Below are 23,735 nucleotides of genomic sequence, written 5' to 3'. Positions count from 1 at the left end.
TGCTATGTGTTTTCACCACCAACCACTTGTGACGGCTACTGTGAAACAAGGAAATGCAAAAAGCCACAATCTAAGGCAGAACTTTCCAAACTTTTCATGTTGGTGACACACTTTTTAGACATTGCATCATTTCACAGCACAGTAGTTCCATTTTACCAGCAAACCCGAGCCTAAGCTCACCCCTGGTCCTGGGAGAAGGTCCAGGGGTGCACACTGCAGCCAACACGCTAACGTCGCAACACACAGTTCAAAAAGCTCAGATCTAAGGACCTAAGTTGCCATAAATCTCAGGGAAATTAATTTTGCTATTTTCAGTAGCTGCCTCCACGTGTTTTAATGTAATGTTTAGGTTTAGCAGCAACAGAAAAGAGAAGGCAGCATGGCTGGAATTAGAAACTTTTAAAAGGTTCTGTAAATGAACCTTGCAAGAGCCAGATACGTTTCAGCATCGTCTTCGGGAGCACTAATAATAATAATAATAATAATAATAATAATATCCATTCTACTGTTACAGCACATCACTTAAAACATATAATCTCAAAAACCAATCTATTGGGGGCAGGGGAGAATGCCACTGAAGACGACAACATAATGTGCTACTGTAATTTTCAATTAGCCCTTTTCATTCCCAGCTTTTCCTCTTTGGATTTCTAATTTTGGATTTCTAATTTTGGCGTTAATCATTATACACTTGTTACCAGGCCATTAATGCAGAGGCTTTCACAATATCTGACCTGGGCTTGACAATGGGCTTCTTCAGACTGAGCAAAAGGCTAGTCAACTCTAATGCAATATGAATGCCAATGTAAGGGTTGCAACATATTGTAAAAGGAAGAGTGAAGAGTTGCATCCACAACAGCTTTTGACATTTGTGCAATTGCATTCCACACAGCTGTCTAAATTGCCATAGCTCTGCAAATAGGGGAAATAATCTCATTTTATCAGCATAGTTGAGTTCAGCTTCGGCTGGGGAGGGCGGGATATAAATAAAATTATTTATTTATTTATTTATTTATTTATTTATTTATTTATTATTATTATTCTGGAAAAAGCAATATCTGAACCCAAAAGGAATGTTTGCAAATTGTTACTGTCCATATAAATGATCGTCAGGACAGGGAAGGCCCTTGAACTTTGTGATGAATTGGAGATGATTTATGCTTCAAATATATCTGAAATATCAAATATATCAGCTTAACTATGGTGGCTTCTGCAAAAGAAAAAAGAAAAAAAGAAAAATGACATACTTTTTAGACATGCATCATTTCACGGCATAAAAATGAAAAAAAATATCATTGAAATTGTAGTATGTTGGGCATTTTGTGGTTTAGGGGCCCATAGTTTTTCATCTTAATACAATTTGCAGTGTTCCCCGTGGAAAAGAAGAAATGTATAAAACCAGTTAAGTCTGTGGGAAAGACATGCATTTTAAAAAGTGTACTGAAATCTGTGTGCCATGAGAAGAGAGAAAAATCTGAAACCTTCCACCACTCTCATGCTGATTTTATTTTCTCTTGTTTATCTTTGAAGTGAGGCAGCCCCATGCAAAAGCAAAACATTTAAACCCCAATTGCTCTCAATTAATCTAATGAAGGGTTTTGAAAAATATACCTCCACTTAGTCAGCTATTTCTTGTTTTATCAGATATTTTCACATTTCATTTGGGGCATAGGAAGAGATGAGACTGAGGGTTATTAAATAGTGTTTTGTATCCGAGGTGAAATAGGGCAGCTTTGGTAATCTACATCCCTTCAGCAGGGGTAAGTGCTCTAAAATGACCTGTGTCCAAATATTTAGTTATGGCTTTGATATGTAGCCTGGTAGACCTAGAGACATAAGATGGTGGTTTATTAGGAAAAAAATAAGCTATGAGTATTTAATGAAATATGTTGAATGACACAGCAGCTGAGAGATACTCTGCTGCTTTGAAGCTCAAACACGCACACAATTGTTGACTGGAGGTCCTTCCAAGAGCTGGTAGTCAATAACCAGACAGGTATGTTCAATGCCTGAGGGTGCTGGAAACTCTAAAGTAGCTAAGGAACTTGTAGCAGAGCTGTACCACAAAGTACCACATGTTTTGTGCCATTTGCGACCTTGCAATAAATACGCGCCAGATGAACACAATCAGGGTGGTGTTGATGACATATTGAATGTTTCTTAGCCTGGCAGAAAGAACAGAGAAACAAAGCTTTTACAAAAAAGAAAAAGAATATTAAAAATCTTTTAGGAAAGAACAACAATTAGACTGTATGGATGCACATAGATATAAAAAATTAACTACACCAACAACCAAAGCAAGCAAACAGAATACTTTCAAATGGGGTAACAGGTTGGTAAATTATTAGCCTAGCAACGCAAAGAATATTGCTCCCCTATGAGAAAGGAAATCTTAGATAAAACTTCAAACAAATCCTATAAATTATATGCAACAAATAAACCAGGGAAGTAAAAGAGAGTGAATTTTTTTAGCAAATACTAAACTATCACAGGTTTCAAATGATACCATGTTTGGGAGAAGGGAGCAGCCTTTTCAAAAGAAGTTCTTCAGGGCACTATGATCACAGCAGTCCAGGCTGAGTTGCAAGGAAAAAATTCTCTTTGGTTTAAGTTCTCTCAAGTTCAATCTTGTGTTGAAAAATACCTTACTGTCAGGGGTTCAGGGACAGAGGCACAGGGTAGGCAGGAGATGGAGAGCGATGGGGATGAATCCCAGGACAGCGAGGAAGAGGATGACAATGACTCAAGAGATTCCATGAGTCTTTCCAGCGAATCAGAGGATTCCCAGAAGGGGGCGCCGGTGGTCAAGGCCAGGGGAGCCCCAGGGGGGACGTGTCAGGAGCAGGGGGCCAGCGGGGGATCCCAAAGTGGCAGCTGGGCGTCAGGACCTGCCTCCCCGCCAGAGTGCAGCGAAGGGGGTGGAGGTTCCAGTGTATCAGGGGAGGCGGCTCCGGCAGTAGAGAAAGGAGGGAGGTCGGAGCAAGCCACCCTCCCGGAAGGGGAGGGGAGTAGTGAAGGGAGTAGCGTAGCTGTCAAAAGGAAAGTTAGGGGATGGGCGCGCGCGCCAAGTTCAAATGTAGAGGCGCGCGGAAGTACAGGGAGCCCGGAGGAGGGGCCAGGTCCCAAAGCCCGCAGGAGGGGGCAAGAGCAGTCTGATTCCGCGTCGGAGGAATCCAGGAGGGGCGAAACCCCAGCGGGCAGAAAGACCCTGCGGAAAAGGAAAGAGAGAAAGAGGTGGAGCAGCGCAAGCCTCTTAAACTGGTGCAGGGGAGGGACGGATTCAGAAGGGACTTCAGCGGTCTAAGCCTAACAGACGTAGGGCTGCGCGCCTCGGATGTGAAGCAAACAATGAACTGCAATAAACACTTTTGTATATAAGAAAAGAAAGGCGTTGGTCTTTTGTGAGCTGAGACTTGAGGCAGCCCTGACACTTACATATAAGAGAAATAACTGAGGAAGAAACACACATTGGTAGCTACTTAACAAATATGATACAAAACCAGAGGAAGTGAAAGTAAAAATTGGCTGAAAATATTGGGGGAAAGGTATTGTTGAATATCTAGGAAAATATCTGGAAAAATGCTCACAGATTTCCCTTACATATGGGAATAAGGAGAAATTGCTTTAAAATTGCGAGTAGGTGTATATCATTCCAGATACAAAAAAAATGAATAAAACAACCCCCAACCACATATTGCAAATGTCTAAAAGTACACAGGGAGCCATTTCACATGTGGTAGAACTGTGATAAGACAATTCAATACTGGCAGAAATAAAATGTCACATTAAAATGATCTGAGGGTATGAAATCCCCCTCCACCCAGTGTTTTCTCTACTAATTTATGTGGAATAGTTGGTGAAATCAGTACATAAAGAGATGGCATCTTGTATGCTGGCTGCAGCCAGAATACTCTTTGCAAAGATGTGGAAGCTGATTAGTGCCCCATCTATGAAATTTCCAATGGAGAGACTTTGAGAATTTGCTGCAATGGCCTAATTGACTCACTAAATTAGATTTAGGGAACAAAAAACAGAAGCAATAAGAAGCAAAACAGAAGCTTTGCAATAAGATGGAATAAAAGATTAAGGCTGCAAAACTTGTTTATAGTATACATAAAAAAACACCACTCTTAATTTATTTTATAAAAGTGAAATGAGCTGTCAATAACCAAGATGCCTCCAACTGGATAACATAAACATAACTTCTTGCATGCATTATGGGTTATGTTTAGTGTTATGTAGTGTAGTTTCACCCTGGGCCAACAGGGGGATACTGTATATAGTTTTCACTCAGGTCTGTAGATAGTTTTCACTCAGGTCCGCGTCTGTTATTTTAGGCGGGAACTCTGGGCTGTTGTGGTTACAATGTTGACAGCCGGCTGCCTATAAATACAGGCCGGCTGAGCTGTTCGCAGTCAGTTCTATTCCAGCTTACCATAATAAAGAGCTACTTGAAGAAATCGCTGTGCCGGCTGCTATGTCAACCCACGACTTAACACTGGCGACGAGGATGGGATGGATGGACATCAGAGCACAGCCAGATGCGGCCAGCCTCTGAACTGAGCTGAATCACTGAGCTGAATCACTGAGCGAAATCACTGAGCGAAATCACTGGGCAGAACCAATTCAGAGCTGACTGTTCTGGCTAGAGCACTGTGTTCCATCCATCGCCCTTCACGCCGGCATCGGAATCATGGCTTCACTTGTGCCTCTACCGCCGTTTGCGCCAGCCTCTGAATCATGGGACTCCTACCTCGCTCGGTTCGACTGCTACCTCCAAGCCAACGAGCTGACCGAAGTATCACAGGAGCGGAAGCGGGGCCTATTCCTCAGCCTCTGTGGGCCTGAGGTGTTTGAGACAGCCCGAGCGTTGGTTGCACCTGAAGCAGTCCAGGCAACACCATGGGAGACGATCCAAGAGAAGCTCCGCAACCACTACGCACCAAAGCCGTCCAAGATTGCTGCCCGCCATGCGTTCTACCACCGGAACCAGGCAGAGGGGGAGTCAATCAACAACTACACCACCGCCCTGCGACAGGCTGCAATGCACTGTGAGTTCCGAGACTTAGACGATGCCCTGATGGATCGAATCGTCTGCGGGGTCCGGGACATCCATCTGCAACGGCGCCTCCTAGCCAAGCCAGACCTCACGCTACAGAAAGCCATTGAGGAGGCTGTGGCCTCAGAAGCTGCTGAACGCTCCGCCCAGGAGATCCGCAAGTCCAGCAGCCCGCGTCTTGCTAGGGAGCCAGTTCCGGTGCATCATGAAGAGGCCAGCAGTGAGGAGGCATCCTCCAGTGAAGACGATGACGTGCACCAGACAAAGCGGGAGTGCAGGAAGTTCCAACAGAAGTCCAAGGGCCAACCGGAATGTGCTGGCTGCGGAGGCAACCATTCCCGTGCCAAGTGTCGATTCAGAGACGCCATCTGTAGGAAGTGTTCCAGAAGGGGCCACATCGCTAAGGTCTGCCGATCGGCTCCGTCTGACACCCCCCCTTCATCGACTCGCAAGTCCAAGTCTTCACTCCAGTCTGCCAAGGAAAGTTGTTTCGCTCTCACCAACTGCCGCTGCCCGTCTGGAACCACGATTGGCCAAACCGACTCGCCTACGCGACGCAAGCTGAACGTCACGGTGCTCATTGAAGGAGCTCCATGTGACATGGAGATCGACACCGGGTCTGCCCTGTCCATCGTGTCATGGAGCACCATCAAAAGACTGGTACCCAGAGTGTCCAAAAGGCAACTCGACTCTCACCGCGTACACCTGAGAGACTACCAGGGAAACGACATTCCCGTGGTAGGCGTTGGCCGGTTCCGGATCGCCTTCAAGGATTTTTCGGGCCTGCTCCGGTTGGTGGTGGTCGAAGGTCAGCGGCCAAGCCTCCTAGGGCTAGACTGGTTTGATGCCCTCGGCCTGGAAGTCACCGGCATCAACTGCATCTCTAACGCAGAGACTGAGGGTCTGGTCAAAGACTTTGCCGAGGTTTTTGACGGCACCTTGGGCCAATATACAGGTACGCCCATCTCCTTTAGCCTTGATCCACAAGTCGCCCCCATCAAGCTAAAGCCACGCCGGGTTCCCTTTGCTCTCAAGGCTAAGGTGGACGAACAACTGGACAAACTGATCGCCCAAGGAGTTTTGGAGCCGGTTGACCACGCAAAGTGGGAAACCCCCATCGTCACGCCTGTCAAGCCAGATGGGTCGGTGAGAATCTGCGCTGACTACAAGTGCACGATCAACAAGGCACTTCAGCAGCACGCTTACCCGGTTCCTGTTGTCCAACACCTGCTGCATTCCCTGGGTGAGGGTAAGGTCTTCGCTAAGCTGGACCTTGCCCAAGCCTATCAACAACTGCCAGTCGATGATGCCACTGCTGAAGCCCAGACGATCGTCACCCACCGGGGGGCTTTCCGTTGCCGCCGGTTGCAGTTCGGGGTGAGTGTGGCTCCTGGCATCTTCCAAAGCCTTATGGAGCGTCTCCTGCAAGGGCTTCCGGGCGTGGTACCATATTTTGATGACGTCTTGGTGTCTGCAGACTCACACCAGCAGCTGTTCGAGCGCCTCCGTGCCGTGCTGACCAGGTTCCAGGAGGCCGGGCTCAAGGTAAAGAGGGACAAGTGCCAGATCGCCGTTCCACAGGTAGAGTTCCTGGGCTATCTTATCGATGCCTCCGGTCTTCATCCAACCACATCCAAGATCCGCGCTATCCAGCAGGCCCCCACCCCAAAGAACAAAACGGAGTTGCAGGCATTCCTGGGGCTGCTGAACTTTTATAACATGTTCCTGCCCCACAAAGCCACAGTGGCTGAGCCTCTTCACCGACTCCTTAGCACTAAGACGCCTTGGGCCTGGGGTCATCGGGAGACGGCGGCCTTCAACGCGGTCAAGGCTCTCCTTTCTTCAGACAGTGTGCTGGTACAGTACAGTGAATCCAGGCCGCTGGTCCTTGCCTGCGACGCCTCACCTTTTGGCATCGGTGCTGTCCTTAGTCACCGTTTTCCAGATGGAAGAGAAGCACCGCTCGCCTACTTTTCCAGGACACTATCTCCGACGGAACGGAATTACAGCCAGCTCGACAAGGAGGCATTGGCACTTGTGGCTGGAGTGAAGAGGTTCCATGAATACCTCTATGGCAGGACTTTTGACCTCATCACTGACCACAAGCCACTCCTGGGCCTCCTCGCCGGTGATCGTCCAACTCCACCGGTCCTCTCACCACGCATGCTGCGATGGACTGTTTTCCTGGCTGCCTACCACTACCGGCTCATCCATCGCCCGGGGAAATCGATGGGCCATGCCGACGCCCTCAGCCGTTGCCCTCTTCCAGCATTTGTGGAAGACCCGGCTCCAGCTTCATCGCTCCTTCTGATTGAGGATCTTCCGGCAGCGCCTGTATCGGCTGCCACTGTGGCCTCCGCATCTGCCCAGGATCGCACCATCAGCCGGGTGCTCAACTGGGTGTGGAGGGGGTGGCCACAAGGGCCTTTTGCATCGGAGTTCCAGCCCTTCGCAACCAGACAACATGAACTCTCAGCTCATCGCGGCTGCCTGCTGTGGGGAGACCGCGTCGTGATTCCCCAGGGACTCCGTCAGCGCGTCCTGGAGGCTCTGCACGTTGGCCACCCGGGAATTGTCAAAATGAAGGCGTTGGCTCGGTGTTACGTCTGGTGGCCTAATATGGACGATGCCATCACTGCCTGGGTGTCCGCCTGTCAAGCGTGCCAGGAGTCGAGGCCTGCACCACCGGCAGCTAAGGAACACACCTGGGAGACGCCAAAGACACCCTGGTCGAGGGTGCACATTGATCTGGCTGGCCCCTTTCACGGCCGGACCTTTATGGTAGTGGTGGACGCCTATTCCAAATGGCTGGAGGTCGCCCTGATGCCCTCCACCACTACCGAAGCTGTCATCCGGGTGCTGCGAGGCCTGTTTGCAACGCATGGGTGTCCTGATGTCCTTGTCTCTGACAACGGACCGCAGTTCACGTCAGGCACGTTTGAGCGGTATCTTTTGGGACTGGGCATCCGCCATGCCCTAACAGCACCCTTTCATCCATCCAGCAACGGGCAAGCGGAAAGAATGGTGCGCTCGACAAAAGAGGCACTGGCGCGCCTGGACCGGGGAGACTGGCATGAGCGGGTCGCCGAATACTTGTTCGTGCAACACATCACCCCTCATGCGGCCACAGGGAGGAGTCCTGCTGAACTGCTTATGGGCCGCCGCCTCAGGTCACCGCTCGACCGGCTACACCCAGACTTTGCCGTGGCTGAACCCCCAGGCTGTGCCAACGCACCACGGTCATTTGTCCCAGGAAACCAGGTCTTTGCCCGGAACTATGTGGGGGACATCCCTTGGGTGCCAGCCACAGTAGTGGGAGTCACTGGACCTCGCTCGTACCAGGTGGCACTCGAAGACGGACGCTTGTGGCGACGGCACATAGACCAGCTTAGGCGCAGGGTTGGGGAATTGGACACTACCGAGGTGCCCCCAACTGCGCTTGCGGCTCCAGAAGAGACACGTACAGATGGCGAGGCCCCACCTACACCTCCCTCGCAAGCTGCCAGCGTGGAGCCGAACCAAGCCGTTTCAGAACAGACTCAGACCACGCCACTTGCGGAGGCTCCACCCACAGCAGCGGATCCAGGGGAGTTGGTTCCAACGCCACCTAGGGTCGCACCACAGCCTCAGCGAGAACTGTGTGGCCCTCCGGACTTGCCTACCAGTCCCCGGCGGTCTGGCAGAGTTTCCAAGCGCCCAACTTATTTAAAGGACTATGTTGTTGGACAGGTATCACTGTTGGTCTAAGTATGGGAAATGTAACCGATATGCTTTTGTGCTTAATTGAACCATTACGCGTAGTGCTGTATATAAGGAAACCATTACGATTGTAACTAACGCCTTATCTCGGTGGGGAGGGGTGTTATGTAGTGTAGTTTCACCCTGGGCCAACAGGGGGATACTGTATATAGTTTTCACTCAGGTCTGTAGATAGTTTTCACTCAGGTCCGCGTCTGTTATTTTAGGCGGGAACTCTGGGCTGTTGTGGTTACAATGTTGACAGCCGGCTGCCTATAAATACAGGCTGGCTGAGCTGTTCGCAGTCAGTTCTATTCCAGCTTACCATAATAAAGAGCTACTTGAAGAAATCGCTGTGCCGGCTGCTATGTCAACCCACGACTTAACATTTACGTTTTGCAAAATAAGTAGTCATAGACTTGATGAGAGAGAAAGAGAGAAAGAGAGAGAGAGTGGCAAATAGTGCAGCAAGTAGATCAGCTACATTTTTCAGGTTGCTCCCAGAAACGAAACATTGTTGGCATCAAAATTTCAGACTGTATTTTTCTTCAACTTAATTTGATTTAATTGTGTTTTTTGGGGGGGATCCACAAGTTCAAAAAACAAACAAAAAAAACTTTTAGCAAAGAACCATTTGCAATATCTCAAATACTTCTAGCTATTTCAAATGGAATTTTACTCTGTGAGTAAAATGTCCTGTTCTGTATACTAAAAGTATACATGAATGCCTTACTTTCGTAAATGCTCCTTTGCTGCAGGAATGCCAGCCAAATCTTCATTCAGCACATGCATCTTAGCTCCTAGACAGAAATATTCTATGTATGCTGACCAATTCAACTGGCGGACATCAAATAAGAACAACTGGAATTAGGGGGGAAAAAACAACAAATGTCACGTTATTTGCTTGGCTTGAGCAAGTGGTGCAATCAGATAAGGGGTTAAAAAAGGCCTGAGCTTTTATAGGTTCCTGCAAGTAAGCGAGGCTGGCATGGCACAGGGCAGTGGTGGTGAACCTGTGGCACGTGTGCCAGAGATGGCACTCAGAGCCCTCTCTGTGGGCACGTGCGCAGTCGCCCCACCATGCGCCGCTGTCAAAGCGGTGACCTCCCCTGACAAAGGGAGGTGACTTTAGTGCAAAAATAATAATAATAAAAAATAATAATCCAAGAAATCTGGTATGGGAATTTGCATGTTTTTCCCCACAAAATCAGAGCATTTGCAGATGATTTCATAGTAACAACTGAAAACCCTCAACAAAGTAGAGAAAAAATTAACAAATTCGGAAGATTGGCAGAAACTTTAAAAAAACTAACTTATTAGTTAAAAATATGAGATCTGAGGAGATAAAGGACTTACAAAAAATTACAGCTTTAGAGATTAAAAATAAAGTAAAATATTTGGGAATTTGGATATCGATAAAATGCATCAATTTGTACCAGGATAACTATATAAAAACTTGGCATGAGATTAAAAATAATAATAATGGAAATTTGGAACAAATTACACCTCTCCCTTTGGGGCAGGATTTCAGTAAAAATGAACATTTTACCAAAAATGATTTTGCTGTTCCAAACCATTCCAATATTGGGAGGAATGAAATGCTTTAAAAGCTGGAGATTTATATGGAATGGAAGAAAACCAAGAATTAAGCATCAAAGGGAGGGGGGGGGGCTTTGCCCTACCAGAGCTAGAACTCTATCATGCTGCTGCCGGACTGGTATGGATAAAAGATTGGATCACTTTAAGAGATACAGATGTGCTAGACCTAGGGGGTTTTGACAATCGATATGGTTGGCATGCGTATCTAATTTATGAAAAGGTGAGGGATTTTTAAATCATATTATAAACAAATCATTATACAAGATCTGGATAAAATATAAAGGAATATTAGAACCAAAGATTCCCCTATGGACCTCACCGACAGAAGCCCTGGCTATTAAAAAGAAAAATATGCAAGGAGACTGGGCCACATACACAGTTAATAGTTAATGTAAATAAAAGAAATTAATGATAACATCAAATTAAAATAATTTGAAGAAATCAGAAGACACCTTCTGTCGACTGGCTACAATATTTTCAGATAAACAAAAGATTGAGTTTAGATAAAAAGGAAGGTCTTGCAAAGGAAACATCTAGATTTGAAAAAGAATTAATCCAATTTAAAAGAAAATACATTTCAAGAATTTATAACCTCCTCTTAGAATGGGAGGTGAAAGAGGAACTGGTGAAAGTGTCAATGGTGAAATGGGCGCAAGAGCTAGGATATAACATCTATATGGATCAATGGGAGAAACTGTGGAGGGGGGATATTAAATTTATGGCGTGTTATAACCTTAGAGTTATAACACTTGGACTTGCCAATGGGAAGGTCGCTGGTTCGAATCCCCGTGACGGGTGAGCTCCTGTTGTTCGGTCCCAGCTCCTGTTGTTCGGTCCCAGCTCCTGCCAACCTAGCAGTTCAAAAGCACGTTGACGTGCAAGTAGATAAGTAGGTACTGCTCTGGCGGGAAGGTAAACCACGTTTCCGTGTGCTGCTCTGGTTCATCATGACCTGGAAAAACTGTCTCGGACAAACGCTGGCTCCCTCAGCCTATAGAGCAAGATGAGTGCGCAAGCCCAGAGTCGTCTGTGACTGGACCTAACGGTCAGGGATACCTTTACCTTTATAACCTTAGAGAAAATATTATGAAAATGCAATACAGATGGCACCACACTCCAGCAAAACTCACAAAGATGTATAAAAATAGACCACCAACTTGTTGGAGGTGTAAAGATGGTATAGGGTAATATATACACATGTGGTGGGAATGCACAGCCATTAAGGAATTTTGGAATAATATCTACAATGAATTAAAAAAGTTATTTAAGTTCTCATTTAAGAAAAAACCTGAAACCTTCTAGGTATAATGACATCAGAAATTAAAAAAGAAATTAGATAAATTTCATGTATACGACAGTGGCAGCCAGGATCTTGATTGCAAGAAACTGGAAAAGTGACAAAACACCTACGATAAATCTGGTGTGGGAATTTGCGCGTGGGGGCTTTCTCAGGAAGGAAGCGTTGCTGAGGTTGGCGGGGTTTACTCCCAAGTAAGGGTGTGCAGAATAAGGAAGAGGGAGGCCGGGCAGGGACTCAAAGGGGGCGAGGTGTAGGCAAGGGAATTAAGAGCAACATGGTGGGCAACACTGCGGTGTGAGGGATGGGTGTCCTCTCTGGAGGGTTGTTTCCCATTATAAAGAATATCTGAGGGGTGGATCAACAGGACTTCAGCCAGCGGACTTCCCGTGGGACTGATAGGGGTGCATGTAAACACACTTGTGCAGGTTGCATTTTGCAACGAACAGGTGCTTAATTGTTGGCAGGCAGAAGGGTGATCCTTTTATCTTGTGAATGTAGATGTTTACATATGGAATAAGTATTGGAAGGGAGGAGGGTTATTGGTTTATTCTTGTTTTCATTATGTATTTTGTGTTTTTTGTCTTGTATTTTTATGTTTGAACTGCCCTGAGACCTGCACATGAAGGGCGGTATGCAAATTCAATAAATGAATAAATAAATAAATAGAAGGGGGTGGCTTAAGAGAGAAAGGAACTGAATGGAGAAAAAAAGCACTGAGTTATACCATAAAATTATATATCAATGGAAAGATAATTTAATGAAGAAGGTAATGCAATAACTTTCATGAAGGATTATTTATTACAGAAGTCATTAAGAAGAAAAATGAAACCCACAGAAAAAATGAGATATACAGGTGAAATTGCCATGTTGGCACTTTGTGCCAAAGTGGGCTTTGGGTTGCAGTTTGGGTACTCAGTCTCTAAAAGGTTCGCCATCACTGGCATAGGTGGCAATAAACGTGACTGCTGCAAAAATGAAGACAACTCATCTACACAACATATGGTTATCCCCCGATTTTGTGAGCTGGACATACATACATATCACATGGACACATGATTTTTCTTCCCCAACCATGGCCTAGGCAAGTGGCAGATTAACAGCACAATCCTATGCATGCACTGTGCTCAATAGTGCTTACTCACAGGAAAATGTGTGTGACACTTGTGTGACACTTGATACCAGCAGTATCAAGTTTAAATTTCTTATTTCAAGTCCAGATTGTATTGCTCAGATCCAAGTTGGTTCTGGTTCACCCCAAAATCTAGACTGCATGAACCATGTATCCCCACAACCTCCAAGCATAGCCAGAAAGGCAAGCATGTTGTTCATAAACTATCCTAGGCGTCACCTGTTATTTCTGTACCAATGATGGATTCAATAAAAAATGGTCAAATCATTGTTTTGAAAATCAATCCAACCCATCCTGAAACCAACCAAGATTTTGGTTGTAGTGGAATTTGGGGGCATACTTACTAGAAATTTGAAGTTTTTCTTTTAGGCCACAGGAAACAATTGTTACCTTGATGGGAATCTGTAAAGATATTTTGGATTAGAACAATGCTTACTTTCTTATCTTTTGGACTAAGTTGGTTCAGTAACATGTTCATATTGTCTGATTTCCATTCCCAGGAACGGCTGGAAAAGAAATCAAAGAGCATCATGTACTCGTGGAGGCGGTTGTACATCTTCATCATTCTGAAAGACAGAACAGAGATCCCATCCAAAATGGATGGGATTACCACAGTTGGTTCACAATCCACATAGCCATACAAGAATGTAAAGCCCTCTGAAGAGATCGGCTACTCCAGATCAAAGCCTGCTCCAGATCAAAGCTTGCACTTGAAATAAATGTTGAAAATGATTATCAGAAGCACAGGGAATGAGTTTATTCACGCATTCTGCAGCCTCTTAAATATTCTTTGAAGAAACCAGCTATCAGACTGGCAGGCCTTCCATTCTTAACTTGCCTTCAGTTTTCCTCTGGCAGCAGTTATGGTATGTGTAGTGATGTATGACAGTGAGAGCTGGACCTTAAAGAAGGCTGATCGCCGAAGAATTGATGCTTTTGAATTATGGTGCTGGAGGAGACTCTTGAGAGTCCCATGGACTGCAAGAAGATAACCTATCCATGAGTGCTCATTGGAAGGACAAATCCTGAAGCTGAGGCTCCAATACTTTGGCCACCTCATGAGAAGAGAAGACACCCTGGAAAAGACCCTGAAGGAGAAGGGGACGACAGAGGAAGAGATGGTTGGACAAGTGTTCTCAAAGCTACCAACATGAGTTTGACCAAACTGTGGGAGGCAGTGAAAGACAGGAGTGCCTGGTGTGCTCTGGTCCATGGGGTCACAAAGAGGCGAACATGACAACAATTGTAATGCAGCTAGAGATTTTTGAGGTGGCTATCACTGCCAGTGATTGGCTGAGCTGCTCCAATGTTACAGAGGAATGGGAAAAGAAAACACAAAGGGGTTGGGCCTGGGAAATGAACAGGTCAAAGAAGAGGGAGAAGAGACAGAAAGGTTGGAAGATGCAGCAGCCAAAGAGAACATGAGCCAGCAGGAAAAGACCATAAGCAAGAGCTACAAAAAACTGATCTTTACCCAGGGATTTGAGTGCAATCTGAAATCCGGCTGAACTTTCACAAACGTTTTCTTGCCCATCAAGAGGGTGGACAACTAATATGGAACTATTTTTCAGGTTTGTGTTTTTTTCAAAAAAATTTTTTGCATTGTTAAAGGTTTGATTTACATTTTCTGTTAGCAAAGTTTCTAGCAGTGTCAATTTTGTTCACCTTTAATACTAAAAATGTAGGATACAATTCAACACAGAGTTGAGGATCTTTAAGCCCATAGAAATTAAATCAGTGTGCACAACTTTTGTGTTGGAATATGAACTATGGCCAGGATCCAAAGAGCAGTGCAACTAATTATGTGCACTTAAGAAATCGTTGAACTTTGGTTTTGCCTCCATGCAAAATGGCAACCCTCTTCTTAAGTGGAGAGAACTTCTGAATGCAGTTTGAGAAGGTAGGGAGTGAAAAAAATCCTACAGGGAAACCCAAGATTTTGAGTATAAAAATAGTTCTTTGGGTCCTCGTGACTACAGACAACATTTACTAAAATTCTATTGAAATCAATGTCTTCAGCATATCTGCTTGTAACACTGAGTGCAGACACAAAATTTGAACAAGCTTAAAAAATCCACTTTAAGGATTTTTCAACTGTAACCCACTCTTCAATTTAGAAACTGCCTATTATTTTTAATAGTTATGTTTTCCAAGATAATCTTGACAAATCTCTATAAACTGGTGCAACATTTTCCTTGCTGCTCTTTACACACACACACACACACACACACACACACACACACACTTGTAGATGTAATGACCAGAACAAGCTGTCTAGATCTTACTCACGCCCTCTCTGGGTGTTTCCACTGTTGCTTCAGTGCTGAACTCATTAACAGCAATAAAGAAAGAACAACAGACAACAAGGTTGCTTTTTTCTTTTCGTTCATGTACATAGCAGTCAAATTCCCTACAGTGCTTGACAATACAGGCAATGGCCGTTTGGGGAATGGGCTGCCCGTTACCCCCCCACACTTTGTTTCCTGGCCACTTCTGGGTTGCTGCAATGCTTGTGTTCATGGTCAAACACCAACTGGTTGTTGCCCGTACAGGGGTTATGTTCCAAGGCACCACACATTTAAGTGAAATTGCATATATTTGAAATGGCATTAGAAAACCCTGCAAACAACCCATTCAGCCCTGCCCAGTCCCGCCCCTTTTTGTGACGTTTTCATGTCACTTCCAGGTTCGATGCGATGCACATGGTCATGGCTGCACACATATTAGATGCACCTAAAATGGTCACTGCCTGTTTAACCATTTAGCAGTTTTCCCTCACCTTGGCTTCCTTCCAGTTAGCCTTAAATACAAATCATAGAGAAAGGCGGGGAACTTGTGACTAACAGTTCTCCAATACTCATACGTAAAGTCGCTTTGGGTCATGCAAGCATTAGGGATTCTGAAGGCTTTCTCCAGGGGAATCCTCTCCAATATGCCCATGGCAACATCGCCTGTAAAATAACAGGGGACACGGTTGTTGTTTTTGCTTTTATCAAAAGAGAATTGAAGTCATACTTGCAAGAGCATACAGATAGGCCTGAATTAATTTAGTAATTTACAGAATTAATTTAGAAATTTACAGAAATAATTTAGTAATTAATTTACAGAAAAGCAACGAGAAAAGGCTGCAATTAACTTTTGCACTCTGCAAACTTTTGCACTCATCTGGGAAAGTGAGAGAACTTTTGCAGTAGGATTCATTCCATCCTTTGTCTACATACCTAAGAAAGTTAATAGGATTACAAATAGAGAGCCATCTCTCTGATTATTTCGACGTAACGTCAGCTGGCGTGCATTTTTCCCCTCTTAAAACATCCACAAGAAATAATGTGTTTCTACCTTTCATTCAAGGGACGCGGGTGGCGCTGTGGTTTAAACCACTGTGCCTGTTGGACTTGCCAATCAGAAGGTTGGCAGTTTGAGGCCCCACGACGGGGTGAGCTCCCACCGTTCGGTCCCAGCTCCTGCCAACCTAGCAGTTTGAAAGCATGCAGTGCAAGTAGATAAATAAGTACCGCTCCAGCGGGAAGGTAAACAGCTTAGTCATGCTGACCACATGACCCGGAAAAACTGTCTGTGGAAGCAGACAAATGCCGGCTCCCTCAGCCTGTAAAAGTGAGGTTAGCGCTGCAACCCCAGAGTCGTTTGCGACTGAACTTAACTGTCAGGGTCCCTTTACCTTTTACCTTTCACTCTGCCTTGAACAGGAAGATGATGATAAGACCCAAGGGACATTCCTACCCTCCTTACTCTTTCAGTGAAAGCAATGATAGAGGGGAATTAGAAATTCTGTCTAGAGGAGGAAAGGCTGTCTGGCGATCCAGGAGACTAACTTTTGGCTGAGTTGTTGAGCCCTTTCTGGCACTACTACTCACAGAACTACTTGTATCTGTAACTGCTGATTTACACTATCCCCCTTAGAGATAAACTACATTAAGGACACTTAAAAATCCCCACATCACATTTTCCCAGAGCATATAGCTTCAGTGGATTCAGGACCCTAAGACCTTCACAAAACATTAGATTCTTACATTTCAATGGTTTTAGCCACATGGACTCTAATGCCAACTGACATAAGTCACTGTGTGAAATAGCTTCGGAGCTGTTTTGCCAAAGGACCTTGATTCTATTCTGTTCCCCTGCTGCTGCTTTTCAATGCACAGTGTTCATTTCAACTGCATACTCTGCATTTCATCTCCATACAGAATTCCTGCTGACCTTAATATCAATCAATCAATCAATCAATCAATCAATCAATCTTTATTACGGTCCAGAGACCCAACAAATCATTACAAATCAATACACAATTCATACAGCCTACCTCCAGGTTAATCAAGCATTTTGTACAGAAGCTGAACTGCATAATTACATAAGCACTAGATAATTCAGACCTCAGGAAGGATAAGATCTGACAAACAAGAACAAAAACCGAGAGGCAACGTAGAGAAAGGGTTAAGCCATGGATGTTGTTGTTTAGTCGTTTAGTTGTGTCCACCTCTTCGTGACTCCATGGACCAGAGCACGCTGGGCACTCCTGTCTTCCACTGCCTCCTGCAGTTTGGTCAAACTCATGTTGGTAGCTTTGAGAACACTGTCCAACCATCTCGTCCTCTGTCGTTCCCTTCTCCTTGTGCCCTAAATATTTCCCGACATCAGGGTCTTTTCCAGGGTGTCTTCTCTTCTCATGAGGTGGCCAAGGTATTGGAGCCTCAGCTTCAGGATCTGTCCTTCCAGTGAGCACTCAGGGCTGATTTCCTTAAGAATGGATAGGTTTGATCTTCTTGCAGTCCATGGGACTCTCAAGAGTCTCCTCCAGCACCATAATTCAAAAGCATCAATTTTTCGGCAATCAGCCTTCTTTATGGTCCAACTCTCACGTCCATACATCACTACTGGGAAAACCATAGCTTTAACTTTACGGACCTTTGTCGGCAAGGTGATGTCTCTACTTTTTAAGATGCTGCCTATGTTTGTCATTGCTTTTCTCCCAAGAAGCAGGCATCTTTTAATTTCGTGACTGCTGTCACCATCTGCAGTGATCACGGAGCCCAAGAAAGTAAAATCTCTCAAATGTATAACTTGCTGCTGAAATGGAACACTCAGGATGAAACGGTAAAATCGGCTATGATTAAATGGGCACAAGACGTCGGACATAACATTATGTTCGCTGACTGGGAACAGTTGTGGACCACTGGTATGAAATTTACGGCATGTAATGCCTTAAGAGAGAATATTATGAAAATGATATACAGGTGGTACATAACCCCGGTCAAGCTTGCAAAAATCTATCATTTGCCCGATAGCAAATGTTGGAAATGTAAAGAAACTGAAGGTACATTCTTTCACCTTTGGTGGACATGCCCAAAGATTAAGGCTTTCTGGGAAATGATATATAATGAATTAAAAAAGGTATTTAAATATACCTTCCCTAAGAAACCAGAGGCCTTTCTCCTGGGCATGGTCGGCCAAATGGTGATAAAAAAGGATAGAACTTTCTTTATGTATGCAACAACAGCAGCAAGAATACTCATCGCAAAGTATTGGAAGACACAAGAACTTCCCACGCTGGAGGAATGGCAGATGAAACTGATGGGCTATATGGAACTGGCGGAAATGACTGGCAGAATCCGTGACCAGGGAGAAGAGTCGGTGGAGGAAGACTGGAAGAAATTCAAAGATTATCTACAGAAACACTGCAAAATTAAAGAATGTTAGAGTGATGTTGGATTAAAAATAAGTGGTTTCCAGCTGTACAGGACTCAAAGTTTATAGATAGACTAAGATTAAAGATTAGGATTAAAGAAATTGAAGGAAATGGAAATTTGGTATTTAAGAGGTAAAATTTTAATGCTATATTATATTAAGATTAAAGATTGGGATTAAAAAAGTGGAAAAGAAATTGCTGGACAAACAATTTGGACTGGAATACAAAAGAGGGAGGTATGAGGAGGTCCAGAAAATAAGTAAATTTAAAAACGGAAATGAAAAGGTGATATTGTTTTTAATTGTTTTTTTTTTGTTTTTTTTGTTTTTTTTGTTCTCTGTGTTTTTTATTCTTCTTTGGATTATGTACTGTGTATTTGTGTATTTCTTTTCTATGTTTTTGTGTTTAATCTTTTACTGAAATCTTAATAAAAATCATTTAAAAAAAAGAAAAAAAGAAAGTAAAATCTCTCACTGCCTCAATTTCTTCTCCTTCTATTTGCCAAGAGGTGATGGGACCAGTGGGACCAGATGGGACCAGTGGGACCAATCTTCGTTTTTTTGATGTTGAGCTTCAGACCATATTTTGCTCTTTCACCCTCATTAAGAGGTTCTTTAATTCCTCCTCACTTTCTGCCATCAAAGATGCGTCATCTGCATATCTGAGGTTGTTGATATTTCTTCTGGCAATCTTAATTCCGGTTTGGGATTCATACAGTCCAGCCTTTCGCATGATGAATTCTGCATATGTTAAATAAGCAGGGAGACAATATACAGCCTTGTCGTACTCCTTTCCCAATTTTGAACCAATCAGTTGTTCCATATCCAGTTCTAACTGTAGCTTCTTGTCCCACATAGAGATTTCTCAGGAGACAGATAGCAGTCCCATTTCTTTAAGAACTTGCCATAGTTTGCTGTGGTTGACACAGTCATGAAGCAGAAGTAGATGTTTTTCTCTAGCTTTCTCCATAATCCAGTGCATGTTTGCAATTGGTCCCTGGTTCCTCTGCCCCTTTGAAATCCAACTTGCACTTCTGGGAGTTCTCGGTCCACATACCGCTTGTAGAATTTTAAGCATAACCTTGCTAACGTGTGAAATGAGCACAATTGTGCAGTAGTTGGAGCATTCTTTGGGATTGGGATGCAGACTGATCTTCTCCAATCTTCTAGCCACTGCTGAGTTTTCCAAACTTGCTGGCATATTGCTGGCATATTGAGTGTAGCACCTTAACAGCATCATCGTTTAAAATTTTAAATAGTTCAGCTGTCATCAGTTCCACTGGCCTTGTTATTAGCAGTGCTTTCTATGACCCATTTAACTTCACTTTCCAGGATGTCTGGTCAGCAACCACACTACCTGGGGTGTACAAGACATCCCTATCTTTCTGGTATAATTCCACCTCTTCTTGATGTCTTCTGCTTCTGTTAGGTCCTTACCACTTTTGTCCTTTGCACGAAATGTTCCTTTCTCCAATTTTCTTGAACAGAACTCTGGTTTCCCCAATTCTATTGTTTTCCTATATTTCTTTGCATTGCTTGTTAAACAAGCCCTTTTGTCTCTCCTTGCTATTCTTTAGAAATCTGCATTCAGTTTACTGTATCTTTCACTATCTCCCTTACATTTTGCTTGTATTCTTTCCCCTGCTATTTGTAAGGCCTCATTGGACAGCCACTTTGCTTTCTTGCATTTCCTTTTCATTGGGATGGTTTTCGTTGCTGCCTCCTGTATAGTTATAAGCCTCCATCCATAGTTCTTCAGTCCACCAAATCTAAATCCTTAAAACTGTTCCTCACTTCTACTGTGATTTGATTTAGATTGTAGCTTACTGGCCCAGTAGTTTTCCCTACTTTCTTCAGTTTAAGCTTGAATATAAGAAGCTGATGATCTAAGCCACAGACAGCTCCAGGTCTTGTTTTTGCTGATTGCATAGAGCTTCTCCGTCTTTGGCTGCAGAGAGTATAATCAATCTGATTTTGATGCTGCCCATCTGCTCTTGTGTTGTTGGAAAAGAATGTTTGTGATGACCAGCTTGTTTTCTTGACAAAACTCTATTAGCCTTTGTCCTGCTTCATTTTGAACTCCAAGGCCAAACTTACCAGTTGTTCCTTTTATCTCTTGACTCCGTACTTTAGCATTCCAATCCCTTGTGAGAAGAACATCCTCCTTTGGTGTCATTTCTAGAAGGTGTTGTAAGTCTTCATAGAATTGGTCAATTTAACAGTCAGTGGCTACATTGGAGCTTCTGCACTGGAGCCCTCAAGAACCAAAGGTCAGCAATACAACCTCCTCAGGCCACAGAGGTGCTGGCAGAATGGACTCTTTCTGTATCTGATGTTTCAGAGCACGAGGGTCTTCCAAGGCAAGCTCTGAGGGCAATTCCCTTTCGCCTTCTGATGCTTCCTCCAAAGTCATTCCCTTGTTCTCTAAGAAGGGGGTCATGACACCACCCCACCACTGCCTCAGGAGAGTCCTTCCAGTGACAGTTGGGCTTGGCTTGTTTGGTATCACTGGTGTGAACTGCTTACAAAATGAGGGGAATGGATGCAGGACCAGATAATATCACCTGCCCCTATGGTAATGGGAACCCATAATATATTTTGGACTTTATATGCTCTCTCACCACTGGTTTGTGACTGTGCTGTAGGTGAGTGTTCTGGAGTCAATGGAACAAGAAATGTAGCACAAAATAAAATTTCAAGTTGCCAAAACATTGGGGTTTTTTGCTTTTAATTTAATAGAAGGCAGAAGGCCACAGGGTTTATCAGGGTAATTAATAATTACCCTGATAATTCACAGCCTTTATCTGTGGATGTACCAGGGCAAGCTTTCAGGATTGCATTGGCAGAATTCACCAAATATGTGCCATGTCTGAAACCTGTGATTTTCATGGAATCCACCTTGCACTTTTAAAAATAAACTTACGTATTTCTCCCCAGGAAAATGGGTTGATGTTACTTGTTATACAATTGTATACCAACAGTGACTTGGGCCTGAAAAATAAGCAAGGAGGGAAAGAATGAAATGGAGAAATAAAACAAAACACAGTATTGTTTTGTTTAGAATGGCTATCATTCTAAATTTCCTAAATTTCTAACAGCTGAGTAGTCATGCTTCTTTCCTGAATTAAAAAGGGATGTTTAAAATTAGAGGAACTTTTACATCCCAAAGGTTTACTTTTAAAAAGCAAATACCCATGCATTTCTGTATAAATCTCCAATCTTGCAGCTTAGGAGGAGCCCAGCCCAGAGCAGTGACTCATGCAGAAATTAGTCATGTTGCACATCTGAGCTGGGGTTGATGCCATCCCACACCTGAGGCAATGGACATGGCTCTTACTTTGGTACAATAGCTTAAAATGTAGTAAAACCAGAGGTTTCTACACACACACACCCTCCATCCAAGTGACCAAGAAGCATAATTGCAATTCAAAGACACTTTCCACCCAGGCAAAAGCAATGAAGGGCATGAGCCATGACTCATGTGTGTGGCCTGCGGGTGGACTAGACAGAAAATATTGCTCCTTTTTTATTTCTGTGCAACCGAGTATTTCTCACACATTTTACTCTTGAATAATCTAATAAATGTCTCAAATTAGAAACCTGGCTCTGAGTAATGAGGCTTTATTTGCAGATCTCATCCCACAATGACTATTCTGCCCAGTGCTAAAGAACAGCTGATTAGGTCTCTCTTCTTCCCCTTTAAATTTTGTAATTCTTTCGCTTGCTTTTTTTTGGGTATGATGTCATTTTATTTGCATTGTACTGTTTAAAGGCTGATGTGTTGACCGCCCTGGACTCCTCTGGCAGGAAGGCTGAGATATATATTTAAAAATGACTGAATGAATGAATGAGAAGTTTGAATTTGCACATGTTCATATTCAAATGTGGTGGTGGTGATTCCATAAGCGATCTAGCTACACAAAATGCATATCTCAGCATTCCTACCTCACAAGGGAAGGTAGAAACTAGAATGCATATTCATAACATCAGTCCTTTAAAAAAACAACTATTTTATTAAAGGTTTTCAACCTAATAAACCATAAAATTCCAACTAAAATAAAGGGAATAATAGAAAACATCAGAATGATAGAAAATAATAGAATAATAGAAAATCAGACAGAAAGAACTAACGAGAAAAAGAAAATACAGCACATTAATAAACCTCATAGGATATTCAGAAGACACAAAAGTTTAAATATAGCCCTCGGCCACCCTTTTATCTTGATCTTCACCCATACAGAGAGTTGAATCCTCCCACCTCCCACCTGGGAGAGCTTCCTCTTCCTCCGTTTCACACCCTGAGAAAACCTCTTTCATACAGGCCCCTTACTTTTCTCTCTGTCAGCTCTCTGTACACGTCTTCATCTTTCAAAATATAATTGTTTAGTTGTTAAGACATATACATCTAGTTAGTACTAATCGAGAGCCATCCAAAATCAAAGATCATATAAGAGACCAAATCCAAAAAAAGAAAAAGAAATACAAGAAAGAAGAGATAAAGAAAGAAGGGGAATCTCAGTAACCTATTTGTCCATGTAAGTCCATCACAAAACACCAGTCCTACCTCTGAACTGCAGTGTACCATCCAGCAGCAAGGATCAAATTGATGGCAATATCTACAGGAATGATATCTGCAACTGCATCTTTGTTGCATTTTACAATCCGTGCAATCCCCTTTCCAGTCTGTGGGATGGAGAAGGGGCTAGTTAGCAAATTTTGTGGTATAATTTCATTGCCTAGAGACAATGCACCTGAAATTGGATCGAGATTTCAGTAAAATGGAGAACTACTTTCATCACTTGAAAGGTGATAGTTATGGGCAAATTATCTTTGCCAATCATTCTGATTTTGTTTTGGTTTTCCAAATCATCCATGAGTACATGCAAAGGAACTGTGCGCCCACACAGTGGGCGCATATTCTTGAGGAAAGCAAAAAAGGCCCACATGAAGTATGGCCACCCTCTCCTCATTCTTGCCACTGCTTTCCCAAGCAGCAAAAACCAATCAATCAACCAATTTAAAGGGGAATAACTGGCAACAGGCAAGGCTTGCTTTCTGGCCTGTCTTCAACTGAAAATAAGAGAGGCTACAAAGACCTCCCCTGTATATAAATTTTACTACTACTACTTAGTAGTGAATTTTACTACTATTACTAATAGTAATTTGCACCAATAGTTGCTGCTTCATTGTTTGTTCAAAGTATCTAA

The 23,735-nt window shown here is 43.7% G+C and overlaps 1 protein-coding gene across 9 annotated transcripts in view; it reads right to left on the bottom strand.

Annotated features, from left to right (window-relative positions):
- Positions 1-494: 494 nt before the first annotated feature.
- LOC308469053 (fatty acyl-CoA reductase 1-like) overlaps positions 495-23,735 on the bottom strand; it is a 75,447-nt gene continuing 52,206 nt past the window's right edge. For 4 of the 9 annotated variants that reach the window (XM_081024371.1, XM_081024368.1, XM_081024369.1 and 1 more), the window contains exons 7-12: positions 23,093-23,211; positions 21,452-21,519; positions 15,605-15,776; positions 13,262-13,391; positions 9,531-9,658; positions 495-2,165 (exon numbers count right to left, since the gene is read on the bottom strand). In XM_081024371.1, the coding sequence (XP_080880497.1) occupies positions 2,003-2,165; positions 9,531-9,658; positions 13,262-13,391; positions 15,605-15,776; positions 21,452-21,519; positions 23,093-23,211 (780 nt within the window). In that variant the 3' untranslated portion in view covers positions 495-2,002. Of the gene's footprint in view, positions 2,166-9,530; positions 9,659-13,169; positions 13,392-15,604; positions 15,777-21,451; positions 21,520-23,092; positions 23,212-23,735 lie in introns of all 9 variants that reach the window. The other 5 variants (XM_081024372.1, XR_013981976.1, XR_013981977.1 and 2 more) reach the window with 5 other exon arrangements.

Source organism: Podarcis pityusensis (genome assembly GCF_964106645.2).
Source record: "Podarcis pityusensis genome assembly, contig: HAP1_SCAFFOLD_168, whole genome shotgun sequence".
Taxonomy (NCBI): Eukaryota; Metazoa; Chordata; class Lepidosauria; order Squamata; family Lacertidae; genus Podarcis; species Podarcis pityusensis.
Note: the sequence above shows the minus strand (reverse complement) of the source record. Positions and strands in the feature narration are given on the sequence as shown.